Source organism: Narcine bancroftii, chromosome 2, assembly GCF_036971445.1.
Source record: "Narcine bancroftii isolate sNarBan1 chromosome 2, sNarBan1.hap1, whole genome shotgun sequence".
NCBI lineage: Eukaryota > Metazoa > Chordata > Chondrichthyes > Torpediniformes > Narcinidae > Narcine > Narcine bancroftii.
Genome location: NC_091470.1, coordinates 243,078,301 through 243,103,185, shown reverse-complemented (window position 1 = coordinate 243,103,185; position 24,885 = coordinate 243,078,301). Strand labels below are relative to the sequence as shown.

The 24,885-nt window shown below is 41.3% G+C and overlaps 1 protein-coding gene across 8 annotated transcripts in view; it reads left to right on the top strand.

Moving 5' to 3' along the window:
* Window positions 1–24,885, top strand: part of vps41 (VPS41 subunit of HOPS complex) — a 191,659-nt gene that overhangs the window by 137,656 nt on the left and 29,118 nt on the right. For 6 of the 8 annotated variants that reach the window (XM_069920645.1, XM_069920646.1, XM_069920643.1 and 3 more), the window contains 10 exons: window positions 680–812; window positions 2,861–2,976; window positions 3,081–3,137; window positions 3,781–3,842; window positions 3,929–4,010; window positions 12,680–12,772; window positions 20,163–20,290; window positions 21,883–22,027; window positions 24,106–24,147; window positions 24,309–24,359. In XM_069920645.1, coding sequence (XP_069776746.1) covers window positions 680–812; window positions 2,861–2,976; window positions 3,081–3,137; window positions 3,781–3,842; window positions 3,929–4,010; window positions 12,680–12,772; window positions 20,163–20,290; window positions 21,883–22,027; window positions 24,106–24,147; window positions 24,309–24,359 — 909 coding nt within the window. The remainder of the gene's footprint in view (window positions 1–679; window positions 813–2,860; window positions 2,977–3,080; window positions 3,138–3,780; window positions 3,843–3,928; window positions 4,011–12,679; window positions 12,773–20,162; window positions 20,291–21,882; window positions 22,028–24,105; window positions 24,148–24,308; window positions 24,360–24,885) is intronic. The other 2 variants (XM_069920644.1, XM_069920649.1) reach the window with 2 other exon arrangements.

The following is a 24,885-nucleotide window of genomic DNA, read 5'->3' as shown; positions in this document are numbered from 1 at the left end:
AGTAAACATTATGAAAGATTGTGAAATCCAAGACAATTAACAAATTTAATGACACGATCCTTGGAACCTGAGAATCGCAATCCGCTAACATTGTTTATGGAGTGCTTGTAGGTAGGGCTTTTAATCACCATTAAGATGAAACATTGATCATGTGTCGGCACAATTCAAGATTCATGTCATTAGAATCAGTGTAATATGACACAAAATTGCCTTTAGTCTGCTGGAAGTTAGACAGATTCACCATCAGCAGAAATTGCGAGGTGCCTCTTCCAGCCGTAGACTTAGGGATCAGTGGTCAATATCCAGTATCGGATAACTTTTGAAATCTTTCTTCAATTGGATGGCAAGTTTACCACTCTTTGTCAGAACTTAAAAGGTTCCATTCCATATTGCACAAGCACAATAGGAGTGGCCAATCTTTTAATTTTTAATTTAGGCATTCAGCGTGGTAACAGGCCATTTTGGCCCACGAGTCCATGCCGCCCAATTATCCAATGTACTCGTGGGCTAAAATGGCCTATTACTGTGCTGTATGTCAAAATTAAAAAGTAAATGGTCCACAGGAAGATGTGCGATCAATTGATTGGAGGAACGGGGTGGGGGGGGCGGGGAGGGAGGGGTATATAAAGGAAGAAGCATTATGAAAGGTAAATTACATAGACTTTTCTTCTTTATGAAGCAGGAGAATGAACATTGTACAAGGCCTCGGCTTGACATCGTCCACCACTTGGCTGATTCGTATGAGGATATATCCTCCGATGCTCTGTCTGTGAGAGGGTTCCAAGAAAATGAATGTAGAGATTACAGCTTGGGTAAGAAATTGGCAGTAATGAACTGTTGAATGTTACCTTCACTATGAAGACATCTATAGATTAATAATTCATCCACTGAGTGCTTATTTTATCCATTCAAAGTGGCCAATCAAACTTAATATTTGAGTATTGAATTGCAGATCGTCATTTGAAAACAACCACCAGCATGCCAAGCAGTCTGTCACTCATACCCAAATTACCAAACTCCCACTAGAATTTTTCTCCAGCACTCAGAATGCAAACTATTTACCATTCATTGATGAAGTCCAGGTCAATGTATTCAGACCAGCTCCCCTCTGGCTTATTGTCGGATGTGATGAAACATGTAGTCATGTCACAGATTTAATTCCCCGCCTCTGCTTTCTTTGCTGATATCTGAACAAGTCATGTTTGTGAGTTTAACAGTTCTCTGGCAATGCAGCTGAAAATAAGCCAAGGATCTATTTTCTCCCTAATGTTCTTTGTTGGAAAGCGCAGCATTTTTTCCCCAAAATAACCTCCAGATTTAAAATTTACTTTTTTGCAATTGGGAATATTACTTTATTTCCATTTATTGCTCCCGGCATATCATTACGATTTTTTGTTAGCAGACCCTCAGGATCAAGGATGACTAGCTTCCGTTCTGTTTTCACGAGCTCTAGGATAGACAATGAGGCCACTGTGGGAACTGCAGACACTTCTGCAAATGGGACAGAAAATGGCTGAGAGGACCGATTGGTGACTTGTGAGGTGGGCCGCTTCCTCTGCCTGCAAGGGGCTTTTGTCATCTCCAGTTTTTTTATTTAAAAAAAAATCACTCAGACAGGGCATTAGCACTGAATACTAAAGCGTTCAAAAAAAATCCATCTTCACCTTCCCCCCGCCCCCCCCCCCCCCCCCCCATTCATTTTGTAAAGGAAAATTATTTTGAGTTTTTTCCATGGTGTTGAATGGGTCACCTGCTGATTGTTCATTAGCATTTCTCCCACCTGCTTGTTGGTTCTTCATTCAATTCTAGTCGATCAGCATAATTTATGATCATTATCCATTGTTCCTGCTGTGGCCTTCGTCACATTGGAGAGACTGGACTGGGAGATTGCTTCGCTGAGTACCTTCGCTCTGTCCACGGCAATGATGGAGATCTCCCAGTGGCCAGCCATTTTCAATTTGATGCACCACTTCTGTGCCAACATGGCTGTCAACTGCCAAACCAAGGCCACCTGCAAATTGGGGGAGCTATACCTAATGTTCCAACTGGGCACTCTCCAGCATTAACATCGACTCCTGGTTTCTGTTAAACCACTCTCCTGACTCCTTCTCTTCGCCATCCCTCTGTTTCCTTTCCACTAGCTGTCTCCCCCTTTCCCTCTCCTTTCAGGGAAGTACCCCTTCCTCCATCACCTCAGCTTTTTTCTCTCATTCCCTCCTTCACATATCCATCTATGACTTCTTGCCTGTGGGCCTGTGCTCCTGCACCTTCCCTTTCCCCCAGCCATTTTATTCAGGCACCTGTTTGCAGTTTGCTCATACTTTGATGAAGGGCTCAGGCCCAAATCGTTGGTTTTGTATCTTTATCTTTGGTACATAAAGAATGCTGCATGACCTGCTGAGTTTCTCCTGCAGTTTTGTGCAAACTATGATCACAGCGTCTGCAGACTTTCTTGTTTAACTTTAAATCAGTGACATTTATTTCACAGTGGTGGAAGCTGAAACATTAGAGGCATTTAAGTGTCTCTTAGAAAGGCACATTGATGTAAGAAAAATAGAGGATTACGGCATCGTACTTTTTTTAAGGAATATCTAGGTTGGCATAACATCAAGGACCAAAGGGACTGAACTGTGCTGTCGAGTTCTATGTCCTATATTTATTTTGTGCAAGTCTACTCATTGCCTGCACACTTCATTGTGTTGGATGCCAGCGTTTTATCATTATGATAGGATGCTTGTTATGAAATCTTTGATTAGTTGCTGCTTTGAAAATAATATTCGCTAGATGAACTGGTTTCTACATTCATTATGATTTAATTTAAAAAAGAAAACCCCTACTGCAACCCCATTCTCTCATACAGAGCATTCCAATGGCGAATCCCTGTTTTACATCATCAGCCCAAGGGACATTGTGGTGGCAAAGGAGAGGGACCAGGATGACCACATTGAATGGCTGCTTGAAAAAAAGAAATATGAAGTAAGTTTTATTTCTGTTACCCTTTTTCTCTGTATATAATTGTCAATAACAGCATTTTTAATGCTGTTTTCTAAATATACTTTTTTATGTTCTTTCTGTTTTAGGAAGCTATGATGGCAGCTGAAATTAGCCAAAAGAACATCAAAAGACACAACATACTGGTAACTTAAGCACACAGATATTGCATTAATGAGGCATTTGAGCTCAGCTTCTATGCAAGAACTTTGAAGCCCTTAAGAAAGGCATCTAATCCTTAAGAAAATATGCAATAACTTGAAAAGTATGAATGAAATGGCCAACCCTCTTTTCTTGCTGAATGAGGGGAGCAGACAGCTTGCATGATTAGCTTTTAATTAGCTTATTTAATTTGAAGGCATCCATTTTAATCGTGTGATTTATCATTAGAGTAATTCCATGGTTTGCAAATAATGTTCTTATAAATTTGCAATGGAATTGACCTTCGGACTAATTGTTTTCATTTACAAACTTATTTTTTGCTTAGGAATGCACATCGAAATGTCCACAGTACATTTCAGCCAACCTTTTCTAATTTTGAAAATATCTTTAAGAATATCTTCCATGAATGCTTTTCATAAGTCAAGGAAGTATTGTATCTTTCCTCTTGTCATAATATGTCACACAATCAGCAACATTTAAAGAGTTGCAGCTAAAGACGTGAAATGTTTTTTGAAAGTTGTGGTTGCATATTGAGTGACTCATATTTGAGCAAAAATGAAGAATGGATTGCATGGAAACTTGTCAAGACAGAATTAAATATCTGTTTGGTGGCATTTCATTTTGTAGGATATTGGCAGAGCCTATATAAATTATCTGGTGGACAAAGGAGACTATCATGAAGCTGGAAGGTATTGCACATTAATGGATTTTTATCCACTTTAAAGAGAACTACATGCAAATTTATTTTAAAATTTTGTATCATTGCCTTTTCTAGAAAATGTCAGAAGATTCTTGGCAAAAATATGGATCTCTGGGAAAATGAAGTTTACAAATTTAAAAAAATAGGCCAGCTTAAAGTAAGTTTGCCATGAGTTGGTATTGTGATTTTTAATATTATGGATATTAAAGTATTATTAAATTTCCATTTGTAATGTGGTGTTAACATGAAGGGACATTCCATTGAAAAAGAGAACAAAAATTAGCTGTTTTAACATTTATGTTCTCCTCTGATTCCTGTAAATCATGCCTTTGGGAATTGGCATCTAGATGATTGCAAAATTGCTGTATCCTGCAGAATGTTTAACAGAAAGTCTGTGGCACTCTGCACATTGAAGAAGGCACACCCACCATGTTGAGGGTCGTTAATGACTATTTATTTGAATTTTGCGCGCGCCCTTTTAAGGGCAGCACAGGCTCAGTCACCACATGTGAGGTGACGTCATAATTGCTGCCCAAGGCACATGCTGAGAGGGAGGTTTGAATCAGGAAGAACCCCTGACGGCGCCATCTTCCCATGGCTGCCCACCACGTGGCATTACACGCGGAGCCAGTTTGCCATGAGAGAGTGCGCCGCCATAGAACCCCCCCCCAGAACCGGCTACACGTATTACCGCTTGGGCACGGCCGTCTGTACTGGTTGCGACAAGTCCAGGTGGCCTGCCTTCAAACGGTCCACTGTAAAAAGTTCCTCCTTCCCCCCCCCCCCCCCACATCTAGCCTGAAAGTTCCACTGGATCGCCGGAGGACCTTATACAGACCTTCATACGGGCGCTGTAGTGGTGGGCGCTGTAGTGGTGCCCGCTGCTGTCCTCTCCCAACGAACATAAACTGTGCCAAGTCCAGTTCCTTGGGGCAGTGGGATGGCCAGGTGCTGTGACGTGAGGTGGAGGGGCCAGGGAGGCAAGTTTCCTGCGGAGATCCGCCAGCAGGTTCGCATCCTCGGGTGTTGTGCCCGCTTCTGGGCCAAAGAACTTGCCGGGCAGGGAGAGTGGCGCTCCGTATACCATTCTGCCGATGAGGCTTGCAGGTCCTTCTTAGGTGCCATCCTGTTTCTGAGGAGGACCCAGGGCAGTTAGTCACTCCAGTCCGGGCCGGTGAGACGGGCCATGAAAGTGGACTTTAGGTGTTGGTGAAACCTCTCCACCAAACCGTTGGATTGCGGGTGATAGGCAGTGGTGTGGTGGACTTTAACTCCCAAGAGTATGGCCAACTGGGCCCATATTGCGGAAGTAAACTGGGCGCCCCTGTCGCTTGTGATATTCGCTGGCATGCCAAACCAGTCGATCCACTGGCAGATGAGGGTCCTAGCGCATGTCTCTGCTGAAGCCTCTCTGATCGAGATGGCTTCAGGCCATCTCATGGCTTGGTCCACTATCGTAAGTAGGTTACGCGCCTCTCTGGATACTGGCACGGGGCCAACAACATCAATGTGGATGTGCTGGAACCTCCGCACTGACTAGTCAAAAGGTTGGATTGGGGCCTGCGTGCGCCTGTGGATCTTGGAGGCCTGGCACTTGGTGCAGTTCCTAGCCAGCTCCGCCACCTCTTTCTTAAGTCCATGCCACAAGAATTGCTCCACCACCATCCGCACGGTCGTCTTCACCAAGGGATGAGCAAGGTCATGGACTAGACTGAAAACTCTTGCCCTACATTGCGGTGGGACTATGGGGCGCAGTGGGCCTGTGGAGACATCGCAGAGCAGCGCATCTGGGCTGTTGGGCAACTGGATGTCTTTGAAGTCGAGGCCTGAGATGGTCGTCTGGAGGGCTTGCGTCTTCGTGTCATGCTGCTGGGCCTGAGCTAGCAGTGTATAGTCCAGGCCGGGGGCTAGAGTATTGATGGACGGGCGAGAGAGTGTGTCTGCTACCACGTTGTCCTTGCCTGCTCTGTGCCGGATGTCGGAAGTGAATTCTGACACTTAAGAGAGGTGGTGATGTTGTCTGGCTGACCAGGGGTCCTTGGCCATGGTGAGTGTCTGGGTGAGGGGCTTGTGGTCCATGAAGGCTCTGCCTTCCAGGAAATAGCAGAAATGGCGAATGGCCAAGTACAGCGCCAGGAATTCCCGATCGAACGCGCTGTACTTGAGCTCCGGCGGGTGCAGCTGTTTACTGAAAAAGGCCAGCGGCCACCATTGCCCATCCAACCATTGTTCAAGCACTCCCCTGACCGCCGTGTGTCCCTCCAGGCGTGAGTGCACCAGCAGTGTCGCACTGACGACAGCTTCCTTCGTCGCTGTAAACGCCTTGTCCGCCTCTTCCGACCAGAATAAAGTTTTTTTTCTTTTGCGGTGATCAGTGCAAACGGTGGACGCATGGATAAGGCGGCACTGGGAATGAACTGATGGTAAAAGTTCACCATCCCCACGAACTCTTGCAGGCCTTTGAGGGTGGTGGGTTTGGGGAAACGTTGGACGGCTGCCACCTTTTCTGGTGCCAGAGCGGCCCCAGCCGCCGAGATGATGTGCCCCAGGAACTGCAGCGACTGCTTTCCGAACTGGCATTTGGCCGCGTTGACCATGAGGCCGAACTCCCCCAGCCAGGCAAACAGGGTGTGGAGATGGGCCTTATGTTCTTCTTCTTTTTCGCGATTGTGACTGGCGATCAGGATATCATCTAAGTAGATCCACACCAAGTCCAAATCCTTTCCCACTGCGTCCATGAGGTGCTGGAATGTCTGGGCTGGATTCTTTAACCCGAACGGCATATGGAGGAATTAAAAAAGGTCGAACAGGGTGATGATCACAGTCTTCCCAACGTCGTCAGGGTGCACAGGGATCTGGTGATAACCCCGCACCAGGTCGACTTTGGAAAAGAGCTGCGCGCCGAGAAATCCTGCATGTGAGGGACTGGGTACCTATTGGGAGTTGTGGTGTTGTTTAGCTGTTGGTAGTCTCCGCAGAGTCTCCTAACAATTTGTGGACCATATGGAGTGGGGGGGACCATATGGAGTGGTGAGGCCCAGGCGCTGTCTGAATGGCATACGATCCCCAACTCTTTGGACCTTGAGAATTCCTCCTTTGCCTGCTGTAGTTTTTCAGGGCGCAGCTGTCTGGGCTTGACATGCAATGGGGGGCCTTGCACGGCGATGTGGTGGAAAACTCCATGTCTGGGGAAGGCGATATTGAAGTGTGGCTCCAGGACGGTGGGGAATTCGTGGAGTATCTCGGCGTACTCATCCCTGGTGGCAGCCACGGCGGCGATTTCGGGTCTGCAGGCATCCGCGGTTTCCAAACGCAAGGAGTGGAAGGTGTGGGCGTTGACCAGCCTCTTGGCCTTCATGTTGACCAGCAAGCCATGAGCCCTCAGGAAGTCGGCCCCCAACAGCACAGTGCCCACCGAGGCCAGCACGAACTTCCAATGGAATTTTTCTTTTGCCGATCTGAATCTGCACCTTGCAGGTGCCGAAGATCTTGATGGTGGAACCATTGGCCACCTGCAGGGTTGGACCGAGCGATCGGGTGCAAGTCTTTAGTGCTGTAGGGGGTAGGATGCTCAACTTGGCCCCTGAGTCCACCAGGAAATGCCAGCCAGTGGTATTATAAGCACCAGGTCGGATGGCTCTCTTCTGGCTTGTGCTTGGGGGCAGCTTGTGGTCGACTGGTTCTTGGTCTTGAAACCTGGTTGAAGGCAGCCTCATTCTCCCTCTTCATGCACCAGTGGACATCCGTTCGGGCTGCGACCTTGCGTGGGTCCACAAAATCCTCGTCTGCCAGGAGCAGCTGTATATTTTCTGGCATTTGCTCAAGGAAAATCTGGCAGAAGAGGAAGGCTTATGATCCTCCACCAGGGCCAGCATTTCGTCCATTAATGCCAATGGGCTGCGGTCCCCAAGCCTGTCTAGGTACAAGTGCCTGGAAGTTCATTGCTGGGGGGGTGAGACCAAATGTCCCCAGGAGAAAGTTCTTGAGGGCAGCATATATTTACCCTTAGCTGGAGGATGATGGATGAGGTCGTCCACCCTTGCTGCTGTTCCTGATCCAACACGCTCATGATGTGGTCGAACATGGTGGCATCTGCTGAGATGTTTCTAAGGTGAAACTGTGCTTCCGCCTGCCAAAACCATGTCTGCGGGCGATGGGTCCAGAAGGGGGGCAGCTTGACTGCCATGGCGTTAACCTCAGCCAAATCCATACTTTTGAATCCAGAAAGGCAACTGGGCTTGTCGGGGTCACCACTGTGGTGCTCTGCACAGTTGAAGAAAGCACAGCCACCACATTGAGGGTCGTTAACGACTGTTTATTTGAATTTAGCGCGTACCCCTTTAAGGGCAGCATGGGCTCAGTCACCATTTGTATGATGATGTCTTAATCACTGCCCAAGGTGCACGCTGAGAGGGAGGTTTGAATCAGGAAGAACCCCTGACGGCGCCATCTTCTCATGGCTGCTCCGCCATGTGGCGTTACACGCAGGACCGGTTCGCCATGAGAGAGTGCGTCATCACAAGACCTTAATTTATTTTCAAAAGACATTCTTTCTTCCACAAGACAACTGTGGTAAAATTCAGTGAAAATGCAATAATGCACGTTTATGCAGTCACAAGCACATGTAGGGAGAGAGGGAGAGTGACATGGGAGTTACTGGGGGGACTAATTATTTTAAAGCACTTTATGTCTCATGACAGCTTCCCCAGAAGGTTGCAAGGAATCAATAAGATAACGTAATTCTCAGTGGAGAAATCCAAAAAGGAGAAAAATGCCCAATTCAGGCCCTTCTTTCTGTCAAGGAAGGCTGTGAGAAACCAATGGCAGTATTGATACATATACTGACATTGGGCCTTTATTATTTTTATAACAGATCAGAAATTCCAAAATATGGGCAAGCCTTTTAATTGAAGTTGTATCTATTACTTCTCAAAACAATTTCCGATGATGTCTGTAATTAAGTAATTTTTTAAAAAGATTCTTCCTAAACTGAAAATGTTGGACAGGAAACATTTCTTTTATATTGCTAACATGAAGGGGGTTATTGTTGCAACATCAGCACTTGGTCAAGTGGTTTAAATGCCCTCTACCCTCAGGACATACAAAGCCTTGAAGATAAGCCATCTTCTTTCCCTGGATAACTGTTCTAAAAATGGGATGCAATAGGGCACATGAACACTTGTTACAGGTAATGGGGAATTAGTTCCTGATTTGCTTGTAAACAACAGTTTTTGAACTAACAAAAATATAGATTAAATACTTCACAAAGCACAAACATCAATTGAATATGACATTCAAAAACAATTAGACCAAAGCTAGCCAGGGAATACTGAACAAAATAATTTCCACGTAGGAAGAGATGGTGGGGTAAATAGAAGTGGCCATACACATTCTGGGATGTAGTTAATTGGCCACTTCTTGTAATGTGCATTTTTCCCTATAGTAGAATCATTCAATTGATATTGGGGAATGGGGCCAGCCAAAGGGCTTCAGGAAGGAGAAGTGAGATGTGTAGCATTGTGTCATGACACAACATGCTGATGCATGTTGGTATTTTCCCTGAAGCGATGATATCTGTCTTATCCACTGTGGAGATTAGTATGCAATAAACTGCATCTTAACTCTGATCCCAAAGTTTTGCAACCTCTGCGGCAGTTCTTTAGACTTTAGAAGTTCAACTGTCTCTATCTATGGGCAAATTGATTTTCTTTGATCGAACTTAACATTTTATTAGTCTCTATTGATAAGTGTGTTGTACTTTGCATAATTAAACTTAATTTGATTAAAATCAACTGGCAATTTTAAAATTTTTAGTTCCCAGCACTCAGCAGTTTAAATCCTAAAGAAATCTTGTGGTTTAATTACAATCTAATCTGAACCAATTTAAAAAATTTAGTTCCTAGCACTAGGCAGTTTAAATCCTAAAGAAATCATGTGGTTTAATTACAATCTAATCTGAACCAATTTTCATATCTGCCCTACTTAAGTGTTTGCATTGTTCATTTATAACAGGATGCAGGGAAAGGGTTGTTTTGGGCACTAACCAGGCAAGTCAACTCAAATAAGAGAGTTTGCTGGTACTGCAATAATAAAAGAAAACTGATGGGTATAGTGTGGCAATGACAAGTGTAGGTGAAAGACAGGGATGCAGTGCTGCTAGAGTTCAACGGAGCACCACTCCAGGCACCTCATGTGGCAGCTCTGGTACTTCCTTGTCACCATTGTCGGTGAGCTCCAGCACCTAAAAAATTAACACTGCACGCTGGTTATAGAAATATCATGTCATTGGCATCACACTTCAACAACTTGCATATTTTGAACGTTGATCATTAAATATTAACTTCCCAATTTCAACCCAACCTTTAATTTTCTATTATTCTTTAAAATGGCATTCATTGTTAAGCATGTTGAATGTACATATTTCTGTTGGTTTAGAAATAGCTTTCTCATTAAAACAACTATTAGTTAGTGTTAAGTTATCAGCTCTTTAAATATTGAAAACCTGATTTTCAGTTTTAAGTCCAAAGTTCAGATTTATTGTCAGCCTACATACATGAAATCACAGATTCTTTTTCTTGTGGCCCACGCAGAATTTCTATTCATAGAAAAAAAACGCTACTCAAGAAAGGATGTGTGTACGCAAGAGAGAAATGCAAACAGGAAGGCATTGCAAATAAATTGTGCAATATAGAAGATAAATATTCAATAATAAATAATATGCAAAATAAGAGCCCTTAAATTAGTCTCTGATTGGCTTTCTTATTTTGGAGTTTGATGGTGGAGGGGTAGCAACTGTTCCTGAACCTGGTGCTATGAGTCTTGTGGCACTGACCCCTCTTTCCTGATGGCAATATTGAGAACAGAGGTTGTCCTGGGTGATGTGAATCCTTGATGATTGCTGCTGGTCTCCGACAGCAGCATTCCATGTAGATTTTCTTGATGGTGGGGAGAGTTTTGCCTGTGATGTGCTGGGCTGTGTCCACTACCTTTTGCAATGCTTTTGGCTCAGAGATATTGGTGCCTTCATACCAGGCTATTATGCAGCTGGCCAGCACACTTTCTGCTCCACTTCTGTGGAAGTTTTCCGAGATTTTCGATGTCATGCCAAACTTGCGCAAAATCCTGAGAAAGAAGAGGTGCTGATGTGCTTTCTTCATGATGACATTCATGGGTTGGGTCGAGATAAATACTCCCAGGAATTTAAATTTGCTCACCTTCTGCACCTCTAGTTTTCCTCTCCTAAAGTCCACAGTCAGCTCCCTGGTTTTGGTGACATTGAGTGTGAGGTTGTTGTTAGTCCACCATTCAGCCAAGTTTTCAATTTCCTTTCTGTATGCTGATTCATTGCCCCTTTTTATACAATCCACTACTGTGTTATCATAAGGACGCTTATAGTTGGTGTTATTGTCATACCAAGCCACACAGTCATGTGTGTTAAGTGAATAGAGCAGGGGGCTAAGGACGCAACCATGCAGTGCTCCAGTACTGATGGCAAATGTTCTTATCAACCCTCACTGATTGTGAGAAAATCCAAGATCCAATTATGCAGTGGGGTATTGAGGCCCAGGTCTTGGAGTTTACTGATCAGTTTTGAGTGGATGATGGTGTTTAATGCCCAACTGTAGTCAATAAAGAGCCATAGGTTGTGAAAAATATCATGATAAGTCTCTAATATTATAGTTCTAAAGTTTGAGTATACATTTTATCAATGCTAAATAACTCGAGACATTTGTACAACTGACAAAATAATGACATAAAGAGATGAAAATGATGGTCAAGGGAAATAAGTTTGAACAAATAGATTTTACATAAGCTTCAGACTTGCACTTACTTGATAAAAGCAATGTTGCCTACTCTATTCAAATGGTGACTATCTTCAGTGTTAATTTAATCCAACATCAGTGTGTTAAAGATGCTCCTATATCTATCATCTGACAAAATTAGTGCAAAACAGAAGACAATTGGAAATGTAGTACTGCTGAATTGTCAGGTTGCATCAGGTCTGCTTACACAAATGTTCTTTGACTCTCTGATATCTTCATGATAATCTTTGCTTTATGTCAAAGTGCCATTAAGTGCACATTGCAAAGACTGACGTGCCATCACTGAAACTCAAACTTCTAATTTGTTGTGTTGTTTAACTGCAAACCTTGCTACTAATTTCATATCTCTGAACAATTACTTGGTGGCAAGTTATTTTACTGATGCCCATTGTCTGAAGTCCACACCTTGAAGTAAAGAGGAATAGGTGTTGGCATTCAAAAAAATGTTTCAGATAGCTCTTCGCTAGCACTGCCACCTTTGACTCTAAGCCATAACCACAGTTTGCTCTAATGGCCAGTTGCAAAAGATGGTGTTCTTTCTCTCTGCTGTAAAGTAATTCTAATGAGATCTGAAAATGGAAATGGCAGCTGTGGCAGTATTTTTATCCCAATCATGAGACAGACATATCCTAAATACACAAGAACAGTAAACTATGATTAGACATAAAAAAATGTAGGGCTCACAGTGTGGAACATTTGCATCTGCCAACCGACAGGGAGGTTTAGTTTTCTTGGAGGGCTGAATTTGTGTTCCAAAGTAATTTCCCAAAAGACTGTTTCCTGCCATATCAGTTTGTAATAACATTGGGAAACGGGAAAATTTTTTGAACATACTTCTGCAGCATTATCTCCTACAATGAATGTGAAGCTTGGTAAAATGCAGCAACAGGCATCTTTGGTGGACAGGTTTTAGTGACTTTCCCACCTATGTCACCATTTTGTATTTGTATTAGATATCTTGTGATACTCCATGTACTTACATTAAATTATGTTTTCTTTTTAGGCAATTAGTCAGTATTTGCCCAGAGGTGATCTACGCCTAAGACCTGTTGTATACGAAATGATCCTATATGAGTTCTTGGAAAGTGATTATGAGGTACTATGGTTAGTTAATTTCCATTATCATCCTGGTCCAATCAAAAACTAGTTAAGCAATTAATTTATCAGAACAGAGTGTTATTTTAAGCCCTAAGATGGAGACATTTTAATTGAATGAATTTTATTGGACTTTAGCATTTAGAGGTATGATATATCAGTCCATCTTCAAAATATTTCATTCTTATAATTATGGAAAAATGGAAACAAACAGTACAAGGAAATAAGGAAGTGAATTGTCATATTTAATAATAACAATGCAAGCTTCATGTTGTACTTTTTAGGGTCAATATATATTTGCTTCAGAATAATTGTCCAAGAGAATGTGAATATCTAAAGAAATTTTGGAAATTAGGTAAATTGGAGTTCATTGCAAATGAGACTGGGTTATTTTTTTTTTAATTTAGACATACAGCATGGTAACAAGCTCTTTTGTCCCACGAGCCCATGCTTCCCAATTACACCCAATTGACCTACAACCCCCCCCCCCCAATACGTTTTGAACGGTGAGAGGAAATTGGAGCACCGGGAAGAAACCCACGCAGACACTGGGAGAATGCATGATTTCCTTACAAACAGCGCAGGATTCGAGACCTGATTGCTGGCACTGCAACAGTGTTGCACTAATGGCTACGCTAAACATGCTACCCACATTACCGTTTATATTTAGGGAAGAGTGATTATAATGGTATTTATGTGGAGTTTGATAGTGATGTTTAAATCATAATAAGGTCCAAAGCAAACTGAGAGTTAATGAGGGGAGGTCAAAATAGTAAAATGGAAAATATGATTTGAATTACTTAACATCCAACAGGTGTACAGTGTCCTTAGGGAAAAAACTAGCCCAATTAAGTCTAACAAGAGAATTTGAAGATGGTTTTAAATTAAAGAGAATTACTTCTTATGTTGTCAAAAAAGTGAGATGTAAACTGGAGGATTGGAATGTTTTTTTTCAAATTCATTAATGGCTTAAAATAGATGAAGAGAATAGGGTATATAAATGAACTCATCAGAGGCATGTAATAGTGCAGGTATCAGAGACATAAGGAGATCATTTAAACTTTCATAAAAGAGTAGAAATAAAAGGTTTAGTGGAAGTAAAAGTTCCCTAACAGGCAAAGATGTGAAAAATTATGAAGGAAATAATTTCTGAAAAATAAACTGAATTAATTTGTATCTGTCTGGAGAAAAATTAGAAACCAAAGGTCAAGTGAGAACAAGATTTATAAAGAAATATTACTGAAAGTTGATACATTCTTTGGGCACAATATCCTAAGTGCTACTTGGATCAATGCAGATACTTGGCTGTTTTCAGTCAATGTTAATAACTTAGATGATGTCTCTGGGTGAAACAAAAGGCTGCTTGCTGAGGATGCCAAGCTAGGTGGGAAAGTCAGTTGCAAAGAAGGAGAAAATGGTCTAAAACTGGCAATGAACAACTTCAAAGGGTGAGTGAAAATGCAGCAAAGGGAGAATATTCTGGAAAAATGTGAGAAGTAAAACACGAAAGTCTGCCTACACTGTGGTTGAAGTAAAAACATAATGCTGGAGAAACTCAACAGGTCAAACAGTGTCCTTTATATTGCAAAGATAAAATACATAACATGTTTTGGGCTTGAGCCCTTTGTCAGATATGGAAAAATATTATGCTGTAAATAAAAGGAAACCATGAAATAAGAGCACAAGAATAAGAAACTGGCCCTTCAAGCCTAGTACATCATTCAATAAAATCATGGTTGATCTGGACATGGATTCAGCTCCACTAATTCACCCATTCCCCATAACTCTTAATTCCTAAATTATTCAAAAATCTATCTATTTGTGTCTTAAATACATTTGGCAACCTCCACTGCCTAACTGGACAGAGAATTCCACAATATAAATAATGGTGGTGCAGCCAGAGCTGGTGTAATGGCAGCACTGCCGCCGGTGAAGTCCTGGGAGAGCGGAGACATAAGCCCTGCTCTGAAGGGTTCGACAGCCCAATGTCAACGGCTCCAAAAAGGCTTTAAACACCGTTAGAGGAGCCAACAGAGTTTAAAAGTAAAATCCTATAACCATGGATGTCTGTACCTAGGATGGCAGCACCTGTGCTCGACAGCAGCCACAAGTGTTTGCAGACTGGGAGCAACAGAGCAGTGCGGGACACCAGAAACAGAAGAACAACCCGCCCTCCCAAGCCTCAACTCCCCCTCTGTTGAGAAAGAGAAGCAAAGGAGATGACCCTACAGGGAAGGTGACTATGGCAGCAACCAGCAAGGGGCTCAGAGGCTGAGGGACCCACACAGACTGCGGGTAACTTGCAGTCGAGGGGCCTGCATGGGCTGCGGGCTGCTGGACACTGGCTCATAGGAACCAGGTATTGGAGCCTATTTTCAAGAGGATGTTGAAGGGAAGAAGGGCTGCAAAAGAGCCTTGGGCACTGAAGGCTTCCTGATCATGTTGAAAGTATGGATCAGGAGCATGAGTTGCGATGAATCGAATATGAGTCGATGCACTCAGTACTCTGAAGGGTCTCCCTTTTGCTTCTCTTTCTCTCTTACTGTCAGAGGCACCAGGTGACACTAATAGTGACTTTGGCTTACGGCAGACAAAAGGTAATTTTGTGTAATATTACATGTTCTGTGTTATTACATGACATGTTCTGTGCTATTACATGACAGTAAAGGAATCTTGAAGATTCATTACTCTCAGGCAGAAGCTGTTCGCCTTTATCTACTCCCCCAAATCTTGAGGGGATATCCCCTTGTTCTATTATCATCTGCCAGTGGAAAGAACCACGCTACTTCTATCCTTTCTATTTCTTTTAATATTATAAGATCTTCCTTCATCCTTCTGAACTCCAATAAATACACACCCAGACTACTCAATCTCTCCTCATAAGCTAACCCCCTTATTTCTTGAATAAGGGTGGTGAACCATCTCCAAAGCCATTAAGTCTTTCATCAAGAAAAGATTTCAGAATTGCACACAGTACTCCAGATCAGCGTTACCAGTACAGTCAGCAGAACCTCCCTGTTCTTAAATTCAATCCCACAAGCAATGAAGGTTGACTTTCCATTTTCCTCTTGATTACCTATTCCACCACAAATTATATTTTTACAATTCATGTCAAGCACTCTCAGGTCTTTCTGCAATAAAGGATGCTGCAATTTTTCATTATTTAAATAATAGTCCAATTTGTTATTTTTTTCCTTTCAAGGTGAATTCTCTCTCTCTCTCTCACTTTCTCTTATTCTCTCTGTCCTTATTACTCTAACATTCTCTAACTCATTCTCTCGCTCATTCTCTAATTCTCTCTCTATACTATAACATTCTCTCTCCTCTCATTCTCTAACTCATTCTCTCTCTCTACTACTCTACATTCTCTCTCTTATCATTGATTGCCAACCAAAGAAGCATCCATTTATCTCACCATTCTGCCTTCTGTTGGTTAACCAATCCTTTATCTGTCCTATTACTTTATCATAACTCCATGCATTCTTATCTAATGAAGATGATATTTGCACAGAACCTTATTGAACACCTTCTACAAATCTAAGTGTACCACATCTACCTCTTCCCCCTCCATCCACTGCACTCATTGCACCCACAACTGTTGATATTCAGAGGAATTTGTCTGTTTGTGATGGTTACTTGTTTCAGATCTCAAGGATAAACTTACAGGCTAGTTGAATTTTGTCTGCAGGAAATATATGGTGTGGTAGCCTACATTGACAGCCCCTGTTGCAACAGTTCTCTTTATGAGAGAAGGAGAGTGAATTCTAAGGTGAACTGTTGAGTTTTAAAAACATTCAAGAATTCAGTCACCACCTTGTAACAGCTGCATGTGCTTCTGCTCATAATGAGGAGCATCTGGAGCTCTGTGGTTTTCCCATTATCACAAGGGGGATTGGCACAGGGTATAAGAAAGTGTTGAGTGATGCTGGCCCAATGATGTCCAATGTGAATGTCTATTTTAACAAGATTGCTGTTGTCCACTATCTTCCACTTGATTCTTGGCTGAATAAGAATTTAATTGAATTATGAGAATACTTTGGGATGAAGGCACACTGCTGCAGTCTTTATCTTCCTGGCAACTCTTGACTCTCCCTGGACCCTTCCCCATCACCTGCATCCACTGACCAGGGCTGACGCAATAAATTGGCTTCAGGCATTAGAATCCTGATATCCCCTCTTTATGACCTTCAACGACATTTATTTAAAAAATTTAGACATACAGCACTGTAATGGGCCAATTTGGCTCTGAGTCCATGCCACCCAATTTGCACCCCATTAACCTACACGCCCGGTGTGTTTTGAAGGGTGGGAGGATACTGGAACTCCCAGAGAATACCCATGCAGACACAGGGAGAAAGTACAAACTCCTTACAGACAGCGTATTTGAACCCAGGTCCAGTGCCAATCAACTGCGCTGTAGAGATGTTGCGCTAACCACTGCGCCAACCATGCCATGCGAATATCCAAAACTGATTTTAAAATAATTTTTTAAATATTTAAATAATTACACATTAAATTGATTAAAAATCAGTAAAGCTAATTAAAACATTGTGGTAAAAGGGAATTGTCTGGGATGTAATTTTTCTAATAACAAGCTAGTTAAAACACATAAAGTGAAACAATTAATAACAATGAGTTTGGTAACTCCCTTTTGAAGTAAATGGTGTTTCTGATGTCTTGCAAAGTCTGAATTTTCATAGAGTTGGGAAAGCTGTGGCCAGCTTCTTCATGAAGTCCAGCCATAGAATGGTGTTCCAGATAACAGGCACAGCATCTGGGTATGTCCTGAACATATGTTTGTAAGAATGTTGGACACCAGCGATTTCCTTTGGAACTATTAGCCTGGAACATCCTGCGACAGTGCATTTGTGGGCAAATAGCTAGGTCTCTTTTTAGTCCATCTCCATTGTTCTGGAATTGCTCCAATTAAACTCCATATTGGAACAGTGCTTTTACATCTGCCTGGATGACAAACATTTCACAAACTAGTCTCATTTGTCATCAGAAAGGTTACATTCCTGGTAATGTCCCTCTCCCACTGTACTGGATTCTGTTATGCTAAGTTTCCAGAATGGGAGTTAAATCGAAAAGCTTCTGACTGAAATGAGTGTGTTCCCATTGAATCACTACAGACATCTTACAATTTTACACTTCCTTTCCAATCTGACAAGACTATTTTGTTTTCCCTGTGAAGATAAATTAAATTCCTTTATTCAGAACTTTGGATTATAAGGATCAAATGTTTCTGTTTGCTTTATTTGATGCATTATTTCTATGTGACTGTTATCATTGCTGATTAATTGATTCTGTCTTTAAAAAATTGTGAACTTGAAATGACATTATTGTCCGATATTGTTTAGCTTATGAACAAAATGCAATTCTGACAGGAAATAAAACTGATTTTTATTATTTTCACCAGCAAGCACTTTATTATAATTGCCAATTCCATTGAAGTTCCATATTAGGTTTATAGTATAGGAGCAGCAGAAATAGATTTTAAAAATTGCATTAAATCCAAATTCTTTTCTATTTGCTATATCATAGCTGTAGAAGGGAGATTGGCAATCACATATATTTTTCTTGGCTTTTCAAACAAAAGATTAAAGAATAGATTTGTAAAATACTGTATAAGAGAACACCTCTTTGTAAAAATTGTTTCTGTAATTCATCACAGGCATATAAAGTAAAGTCCCTAATTTTACCATCTCATACGATCCACAGGCCAGGCTAATGTTGTAAGACTGCATGAGGAAGATAGCAGGCATGGGCCACAAGATCTCTCAAACATTTAACATAATCATGGTTGATCGGCGTTAGCCTTAACTCCTCTTCTATGCCAGTGTTTAAAAAGTAGTTTGTTGCTCTCAATTTTTCCAAGTTCGTTTTGTCCTTGAGACATACCCATCATCATCATTTAATTCACAGAAAACAGTGAGGTGAGGTATTCCTTAAACTCTGCATTCCAGTCAGCCTGTATATTCTTTGTATTACTTGCAGGTTTGTTGGCTAAATATATTGTTTAAAATGTTTAGAACATAAAATAAAAATAAATCATCTGGCGATTAAAATTTGGAATCTACATGTCCAATAAAGCTGTCTGTTTATTCATTGTGCTGAAGCTGTCTGCTCCTAAACAGCAGGGGTGGCCAGACCACGGCTCATGAGCCACTTGCGGCTCTTTGACATGTAGTGTGCGGCTCGCGGAGAGGGTAGGTGACGGCAGCGGGGAGGGTGGCTGTCAGCGGGTCGCCAGCTGACTGTCAACAGCCTGCCCGCTGCTAGGCACCTGAAAGCTGCTAGGCACCTGAAAGCTTTTGCTGCTTTCAGGTTCTTAGGGGGGACGTTTGGTGTGTAGACTTGATTAGAAAAAAATCTTTTGCAAAATTGCTCCCTTTGAAACAATGCTTCTTCACTGTCTGCAGTGTATCAGCATTTTGCAAATGGATGATTTGCAAGATGAGGATTGGAAAATACTTTCCCCAACAAAACCGTGCCGGGGTGGGCAACCTCCCACGCCGGCCACCCCAGCCCTGATATCCTGCACCGGGAGTCTGTCAGGCACAGGGAGTTGGGTCGCCGGCTGATTGTCATCACCCCGCCCCCTGCTAGGGACCTGAAAGCTGTTAACTGCTTTCAGGCTGCTGCTTTCAGATGCCTCAGGGGTGTACTCAGAAATGGAGAATATACCTCCCCGACGTGCGTTGAGTAAGTACACCTTAGAGACGGGTTCTCCGCTTTCAGGTGACCTCCCGACAGCTGCATTCGGGTATTTTAGGCGGCTTTATATTCGGGTATAATGGCCACCTGAAAGGGGATAGTGTTAGTGGGTGTGGCTTGCGATTGCAGGATTGTTACGGCTCTCAAACATCTGAAGTTTATGGTGTGCGGCTCTTATGTTAGCAAGTTTGGCCACCCCTGCTTCATAGTCATGTCAACTGTGACTGAGGCGTTGTACCTCCTGTCCAAAATGCATTTGACCATTCACAAAAAAAGCACGAAAGAAGACTATTCCCAATGTGGGAACTTTTCTGCCCAGAAGGATGTTCTGTGTTGTTGGGAATTTCCACCTTGGATTAACATTTTTGTAACAAATGATGTCTCAAGATTTAATAAAATAGCTATGTAGATTCTGTGGATGCATCCAACCTTATAGCATCACTAGTGGAAAGGACATTGTCAGTGCTGAATGGTATAAAAATTTGGCACAGTGAAATAATCAAATCCAAGTCATGTCAAGCAAAGGCATTTTATTTTGCTGAGGGAATACAGGGTCAATCAACTTTTTAGACTTCATTCCATTGTTATGTAGAGAATGTATCCATTCAAAGAATGAAGTCTGCAAATTACAAGTTTGGACTTTTAACCTATACATGTTGCCGTGTTTTTTCAAGGGATTTGCATCCTTGATAAGAGAGTGGCCAGGTGACATTTACAATAATATGGCTGTGGTTCGCTCCGTCTTGGATCATTTGGATCGTGCTCCAAATAATAGAACACTACTAAAAACTTTGGCAGAATTGTGAGTATCTGGTTCAGTTCATCTGTTCTGAACAAAGTCTTTTGAATTAAAGATTCCACAGATTATTTTCCAAAGACAGCAATTTGTAGAAACAAGAGGGTAGTTAAAAAATTAATGAGAACATTGCATCAAAGTGTTGTTGAATAAGAATATACAAATTATTTCAGAAATATATTTTACAGTTGCTTGAATGGGAGACAGCGATCACAGGGCAAAATGATATCAGTTAAGGTGGAACATGATGTTGAGTTTATTGTCATACACATTGTACTGTGGACATGTGCACTAATTCTTTCTTGCTACAATCAAACAGGTATTTGTGAAAAAAAGTATCTCAGTAAACATAATTGAATTTTAAAAAGTCAATAAATACACAAGATAGATAATAATATTCAAGTCATCTTAAGTGTTTAAAAAAAGGATAGTACAGACAGTCCTTTTGTGGTGCTGGAGCAGTCCTTGATTAGTGTAATGAGGGGAGGTTCAAAAGTCTGGTAGTTGTTGCACAGAAACTGTTCTTGAACCTAGAGGTGCTTGATTTCAGTCTTTTGTACCTTTTGCCCGAAGAATGTAGTGAGAAGAGGTAGTGACCAGAGACCAGTGGGAATCGTTAATGATTTTTGCTGCCTTGTTGAGGCAGTGCCTCACACAGATATCTTCATTTGATGGAAGCTCAAGCCCTTGATGGACCTGACTATGTTTACTACCTTCTGGTGCCTTATGAGTTCCTGAGCACAAAATTTCTAACCAGGCTGTGATGTAACCAGTCAGCATACTCCCCACAGTACACCTGCAGAAGTTTGATCAAGTATCCAACAATATGTTAAATCTCCTCAGACTCCATAAAAGTAGAGGCATTGTGTACCTTCTTCACAGTGGTCTCACTGTGCTGCCCCAGGAAAGATCTGAAATATGGACTCCCTGGAATTTAAAGGTTATAACCCTCTCCACCTCTGTACCATTATTGTGGCCTCTCTAAAATCAACAATAACCTCCTTGGTCTTGGTGACGTTGAGATCAGAATTGTTGTTCTTGCCCCACCCAACTAGATTCTTGATCTTCATCCTGTATTCTGACTTATCATTTCCAAGCATTCCAGGTTTCAGGCAGTGGTGCCGTCAACAAATTTGTAGATTGAGTTGGAGCTGAACTTGTTCATTTGGTTCAGGTCACCTGCTGAAATTGTTAAAATATGGATGAGAAAGGCTATTCTGTACAATTTAAATTCTTCCATTGAGAAAGTCTCTCGACCATCTCCACAGAGGCCTCTATTTTTTGATAATTTTCCAATCCATAAGTAATGTTTTACTTATCCTATCTAGTTCTGTACACACATATATTCTTCCATGACTTCCGGAAGTCCCAATGTTTTTTCATCTGCTCGGCATTTGTTAACTTGGTATTACATTTGTCGACTAAACTGAATAATTTGGTGATTAGTTTTGTGCTTAAAATGTTCTTATTTTCCTGTAATGTTAATATGGCAAATAAAATGAAACAGCAATTCACATCATGATGCATTTTAACTTTAAATTAGAAAGAGCAGGCTGCACATGGTATTCAGAATTAACAATCATTTTGTTTACTCTCAGGTATACTTATGACCAGCGTTATGATAAAGCCCTAGAAATTTACTTAAAGCTGCGACATAAAGATGTCTTCCAGCTCATTAACAAACACAATCTCTTCAGTTCCATAAAGGATAAAATAGTTCTGCTCATGGAGTTTGATAGAGAGGTATGTAGCTCTACCACACATACTGCTTTTCATTTCATTGGTTAACTTTTTAAATTTCCTTTATAACTAAGGGTGGTGATCTCTGGAAAAGATGGAATTTCATTCAGGTTTATTGTCACGATACACCAGTACAAAGGGAAGGGTTCTTCTGTTCATACATTCAAATTAGCAAGACGAGCACAGTTACAAATTATATTACAGATTAACAGTTATAGGGTTCTATGGTTCTCTCAGCTGGCAGAGAAACAAATTGTCCATGTCTTAGGGTGTCACGTTCCAGTGGGTGGGGTCATCCCTGGGGTGTGGTGCTCAGTTCCAGTCACCTCACGAGCAGAAGGACTGATTCAGCATGGGGATGGTGCAGAGCAGTGGCTGGAGTGGGAAAGTTATAAGGAGAGGCTGGGACTGATATCTTCGGAGCGAAGGAGGCGGAGAAGGGGCTGTTTATAAGAGATTTACAAAATCATCAGGGGCATGGATAGAGCAGGAGGTCTAAACATCAAGTTTATTGTCATCCAGTTACACAAATACAACCCAATGAAACAGCCTTCTCCGATCCTCAGTGCAAAACTCGTAGACACACAACCAAACATAACACACATATAGACAAACAATACATCAATTCATACATTGCGAGGTCACCATGAGTGCATTGTTTAATTTGAGTTTATTGTTGCATATACAGTATAAGTACAATATACAGATGCAACAAAATTTTTGCTTGCTGCAGACAAACAGGGATACAAGATGACCCAAATTCAGAATCGAAATTTAAATTACCACAAGTTCAAGAAAGTAAAAGAGAAAATGAATATCAAAGCATAAATAATTAAATAATCACAGTTGAGTTAGGGTGAGAGAGAAAAAGTAAAATTTCAGTCGTGCATGCAGATCATTTTGAGACATTGGTGTTGCCTTCTTTACCAGGAACTTGAAGTGATTTACTGTCTCCACTTCATTGTGTGGGTTCTCTCTCTTCTTCTGAAGTATAATCAACTCATTTGTCTTGTTAATGTTGAGAGAAGGATTGTTATTTTTCCCCCATGGCTCTAGACTTCTAAACTCTTTTTATGATATTTTATCACATTCTGCAGAATCCTGGATTAAGTGGGGCATTGAGAAGAGAGAGGAGGTAATATGAGGGGTGGCTGATGCTGAGTAAATTAGCTAATATCTGAGGAGATGTTTAAAGGTAGTGAGAGCTGAAATGAGTGGGGAATGGTGGGGTTTAAAGAGTCTTATGTGACAACAGAATGCTTTGAATCTGACAGTAAGATTGAGCAGAATGGAATGTTGCAGGGTGCAATCGAGAGAGTTTAGAGTCTGACAGGGACACAGTAGTGGCAGAATGTTGTTATTATGTAGAGGATGTTATGCTCACTGTGGTGGTTCAAAGAATCATAAGTAATTTGTTAGAATAATTAATTTAATTAACTTTTCTAGAATAATTTGCTTTCAGAAGACTTTCTTTCACACTGGCTAACCAGTAAATTGGCCATTCATCGAACCAGTTAAAGAAGCCGTTTTTGCCAATCATACTGGACCACTATTAACTTTTTTTTCTGTGTCTTTTCACAATCATCACCAGGTATCCCAGGAGAGAGGAGCACCTATTCTCACTAATTTGTCCTAGGATACCCCATGTCCCTTTCACACTGGGCTATCCAGCACGTAGGTGTCAGATGGCGCCGGGGATGATACAGCTTAGCTAGGTGGTCCATCCCCAGGGTGAGGTGACGCCTGCGTGCTGATTCACGAGCGTTCACACTGGCACGTTAACTGGTGTATTGGTAGTTAATTACTGAGATAAGGTGCCAGTGTGAAAAGAGCTTTTGTTTCGATGTGGTGGGGAAAGTAAACCATGGCGGTTGTACCTTGGGGTACTTTCACTTTAATGGTACCAGATAAATAAATTGTGCTTAACATATTGTCTCAATGATTATCTCACTAAAAGTATGACCAATCGCTTATGATTTCAGTTCTGATATTGTTACAAAAACTTATTCTATGACCCACTTTTTGGTAAAAGCTTGTTCTAATTTTATTGTTTGAACAATTATTCTCTGTTTCCTCTATAGCAAGCAGTCAATATGCTCCTGGACAATGAAGATAAAATTTCAGTAAGTTGAAAAATGCTTTCAAAATTAAACTAAAGTGAAAAACTTGCTTTAATTCAGAACATTAAGTGAAATCACTTGCAATGTAATAAAGAGTAATTAAATTTGAGTAATCTAGTTAAAGCAAATCACAGCATTGATCAACTTTAATTTTGCTATTTAAGATTGACAAAGTTGTAGAGGAACTGAAGGACCAACCTGAGCTACAGCATGTGGTGAGTGCTTTCTCTACATTAGATAGGCATCTAAATCTTTCTGTCATATTTGTGGCTTTGCATTTGGTAGTTAGCGATCTTGCCCAAGGCGTCATTGTGTGACCAAGAAAAATGCTGACAGTAAGATAGTTAGCTCACACTGAAGCATTCATGTCCATTTGTCTCTTAACTTGAACCATTTAAATATGAGTATACTCTGCTTCATTATTTTGAAATTATCTAATATGTTAAGTGACAAGAAAACACAGGATTTTGAATAATTCACAACCAATGACCATAATACAATTTGACAATAATTACTAAATGGAAAAATATAGCACCCAAATCAATCATAAATATTGTTGTACAGTAAGACATTGAATAACATTGCTTCGATATAACGTTGATGAAAATAAATAAATAGATAATACTACGGCATTTTACCACAATATAGAATTGGTTTCATTTAACTTCATTTCGCTTAAAGTACCACTTTTAAAGAACGTTTCAACGATTTTAAGTGAGGACATGTAGCATTTGGAGGATG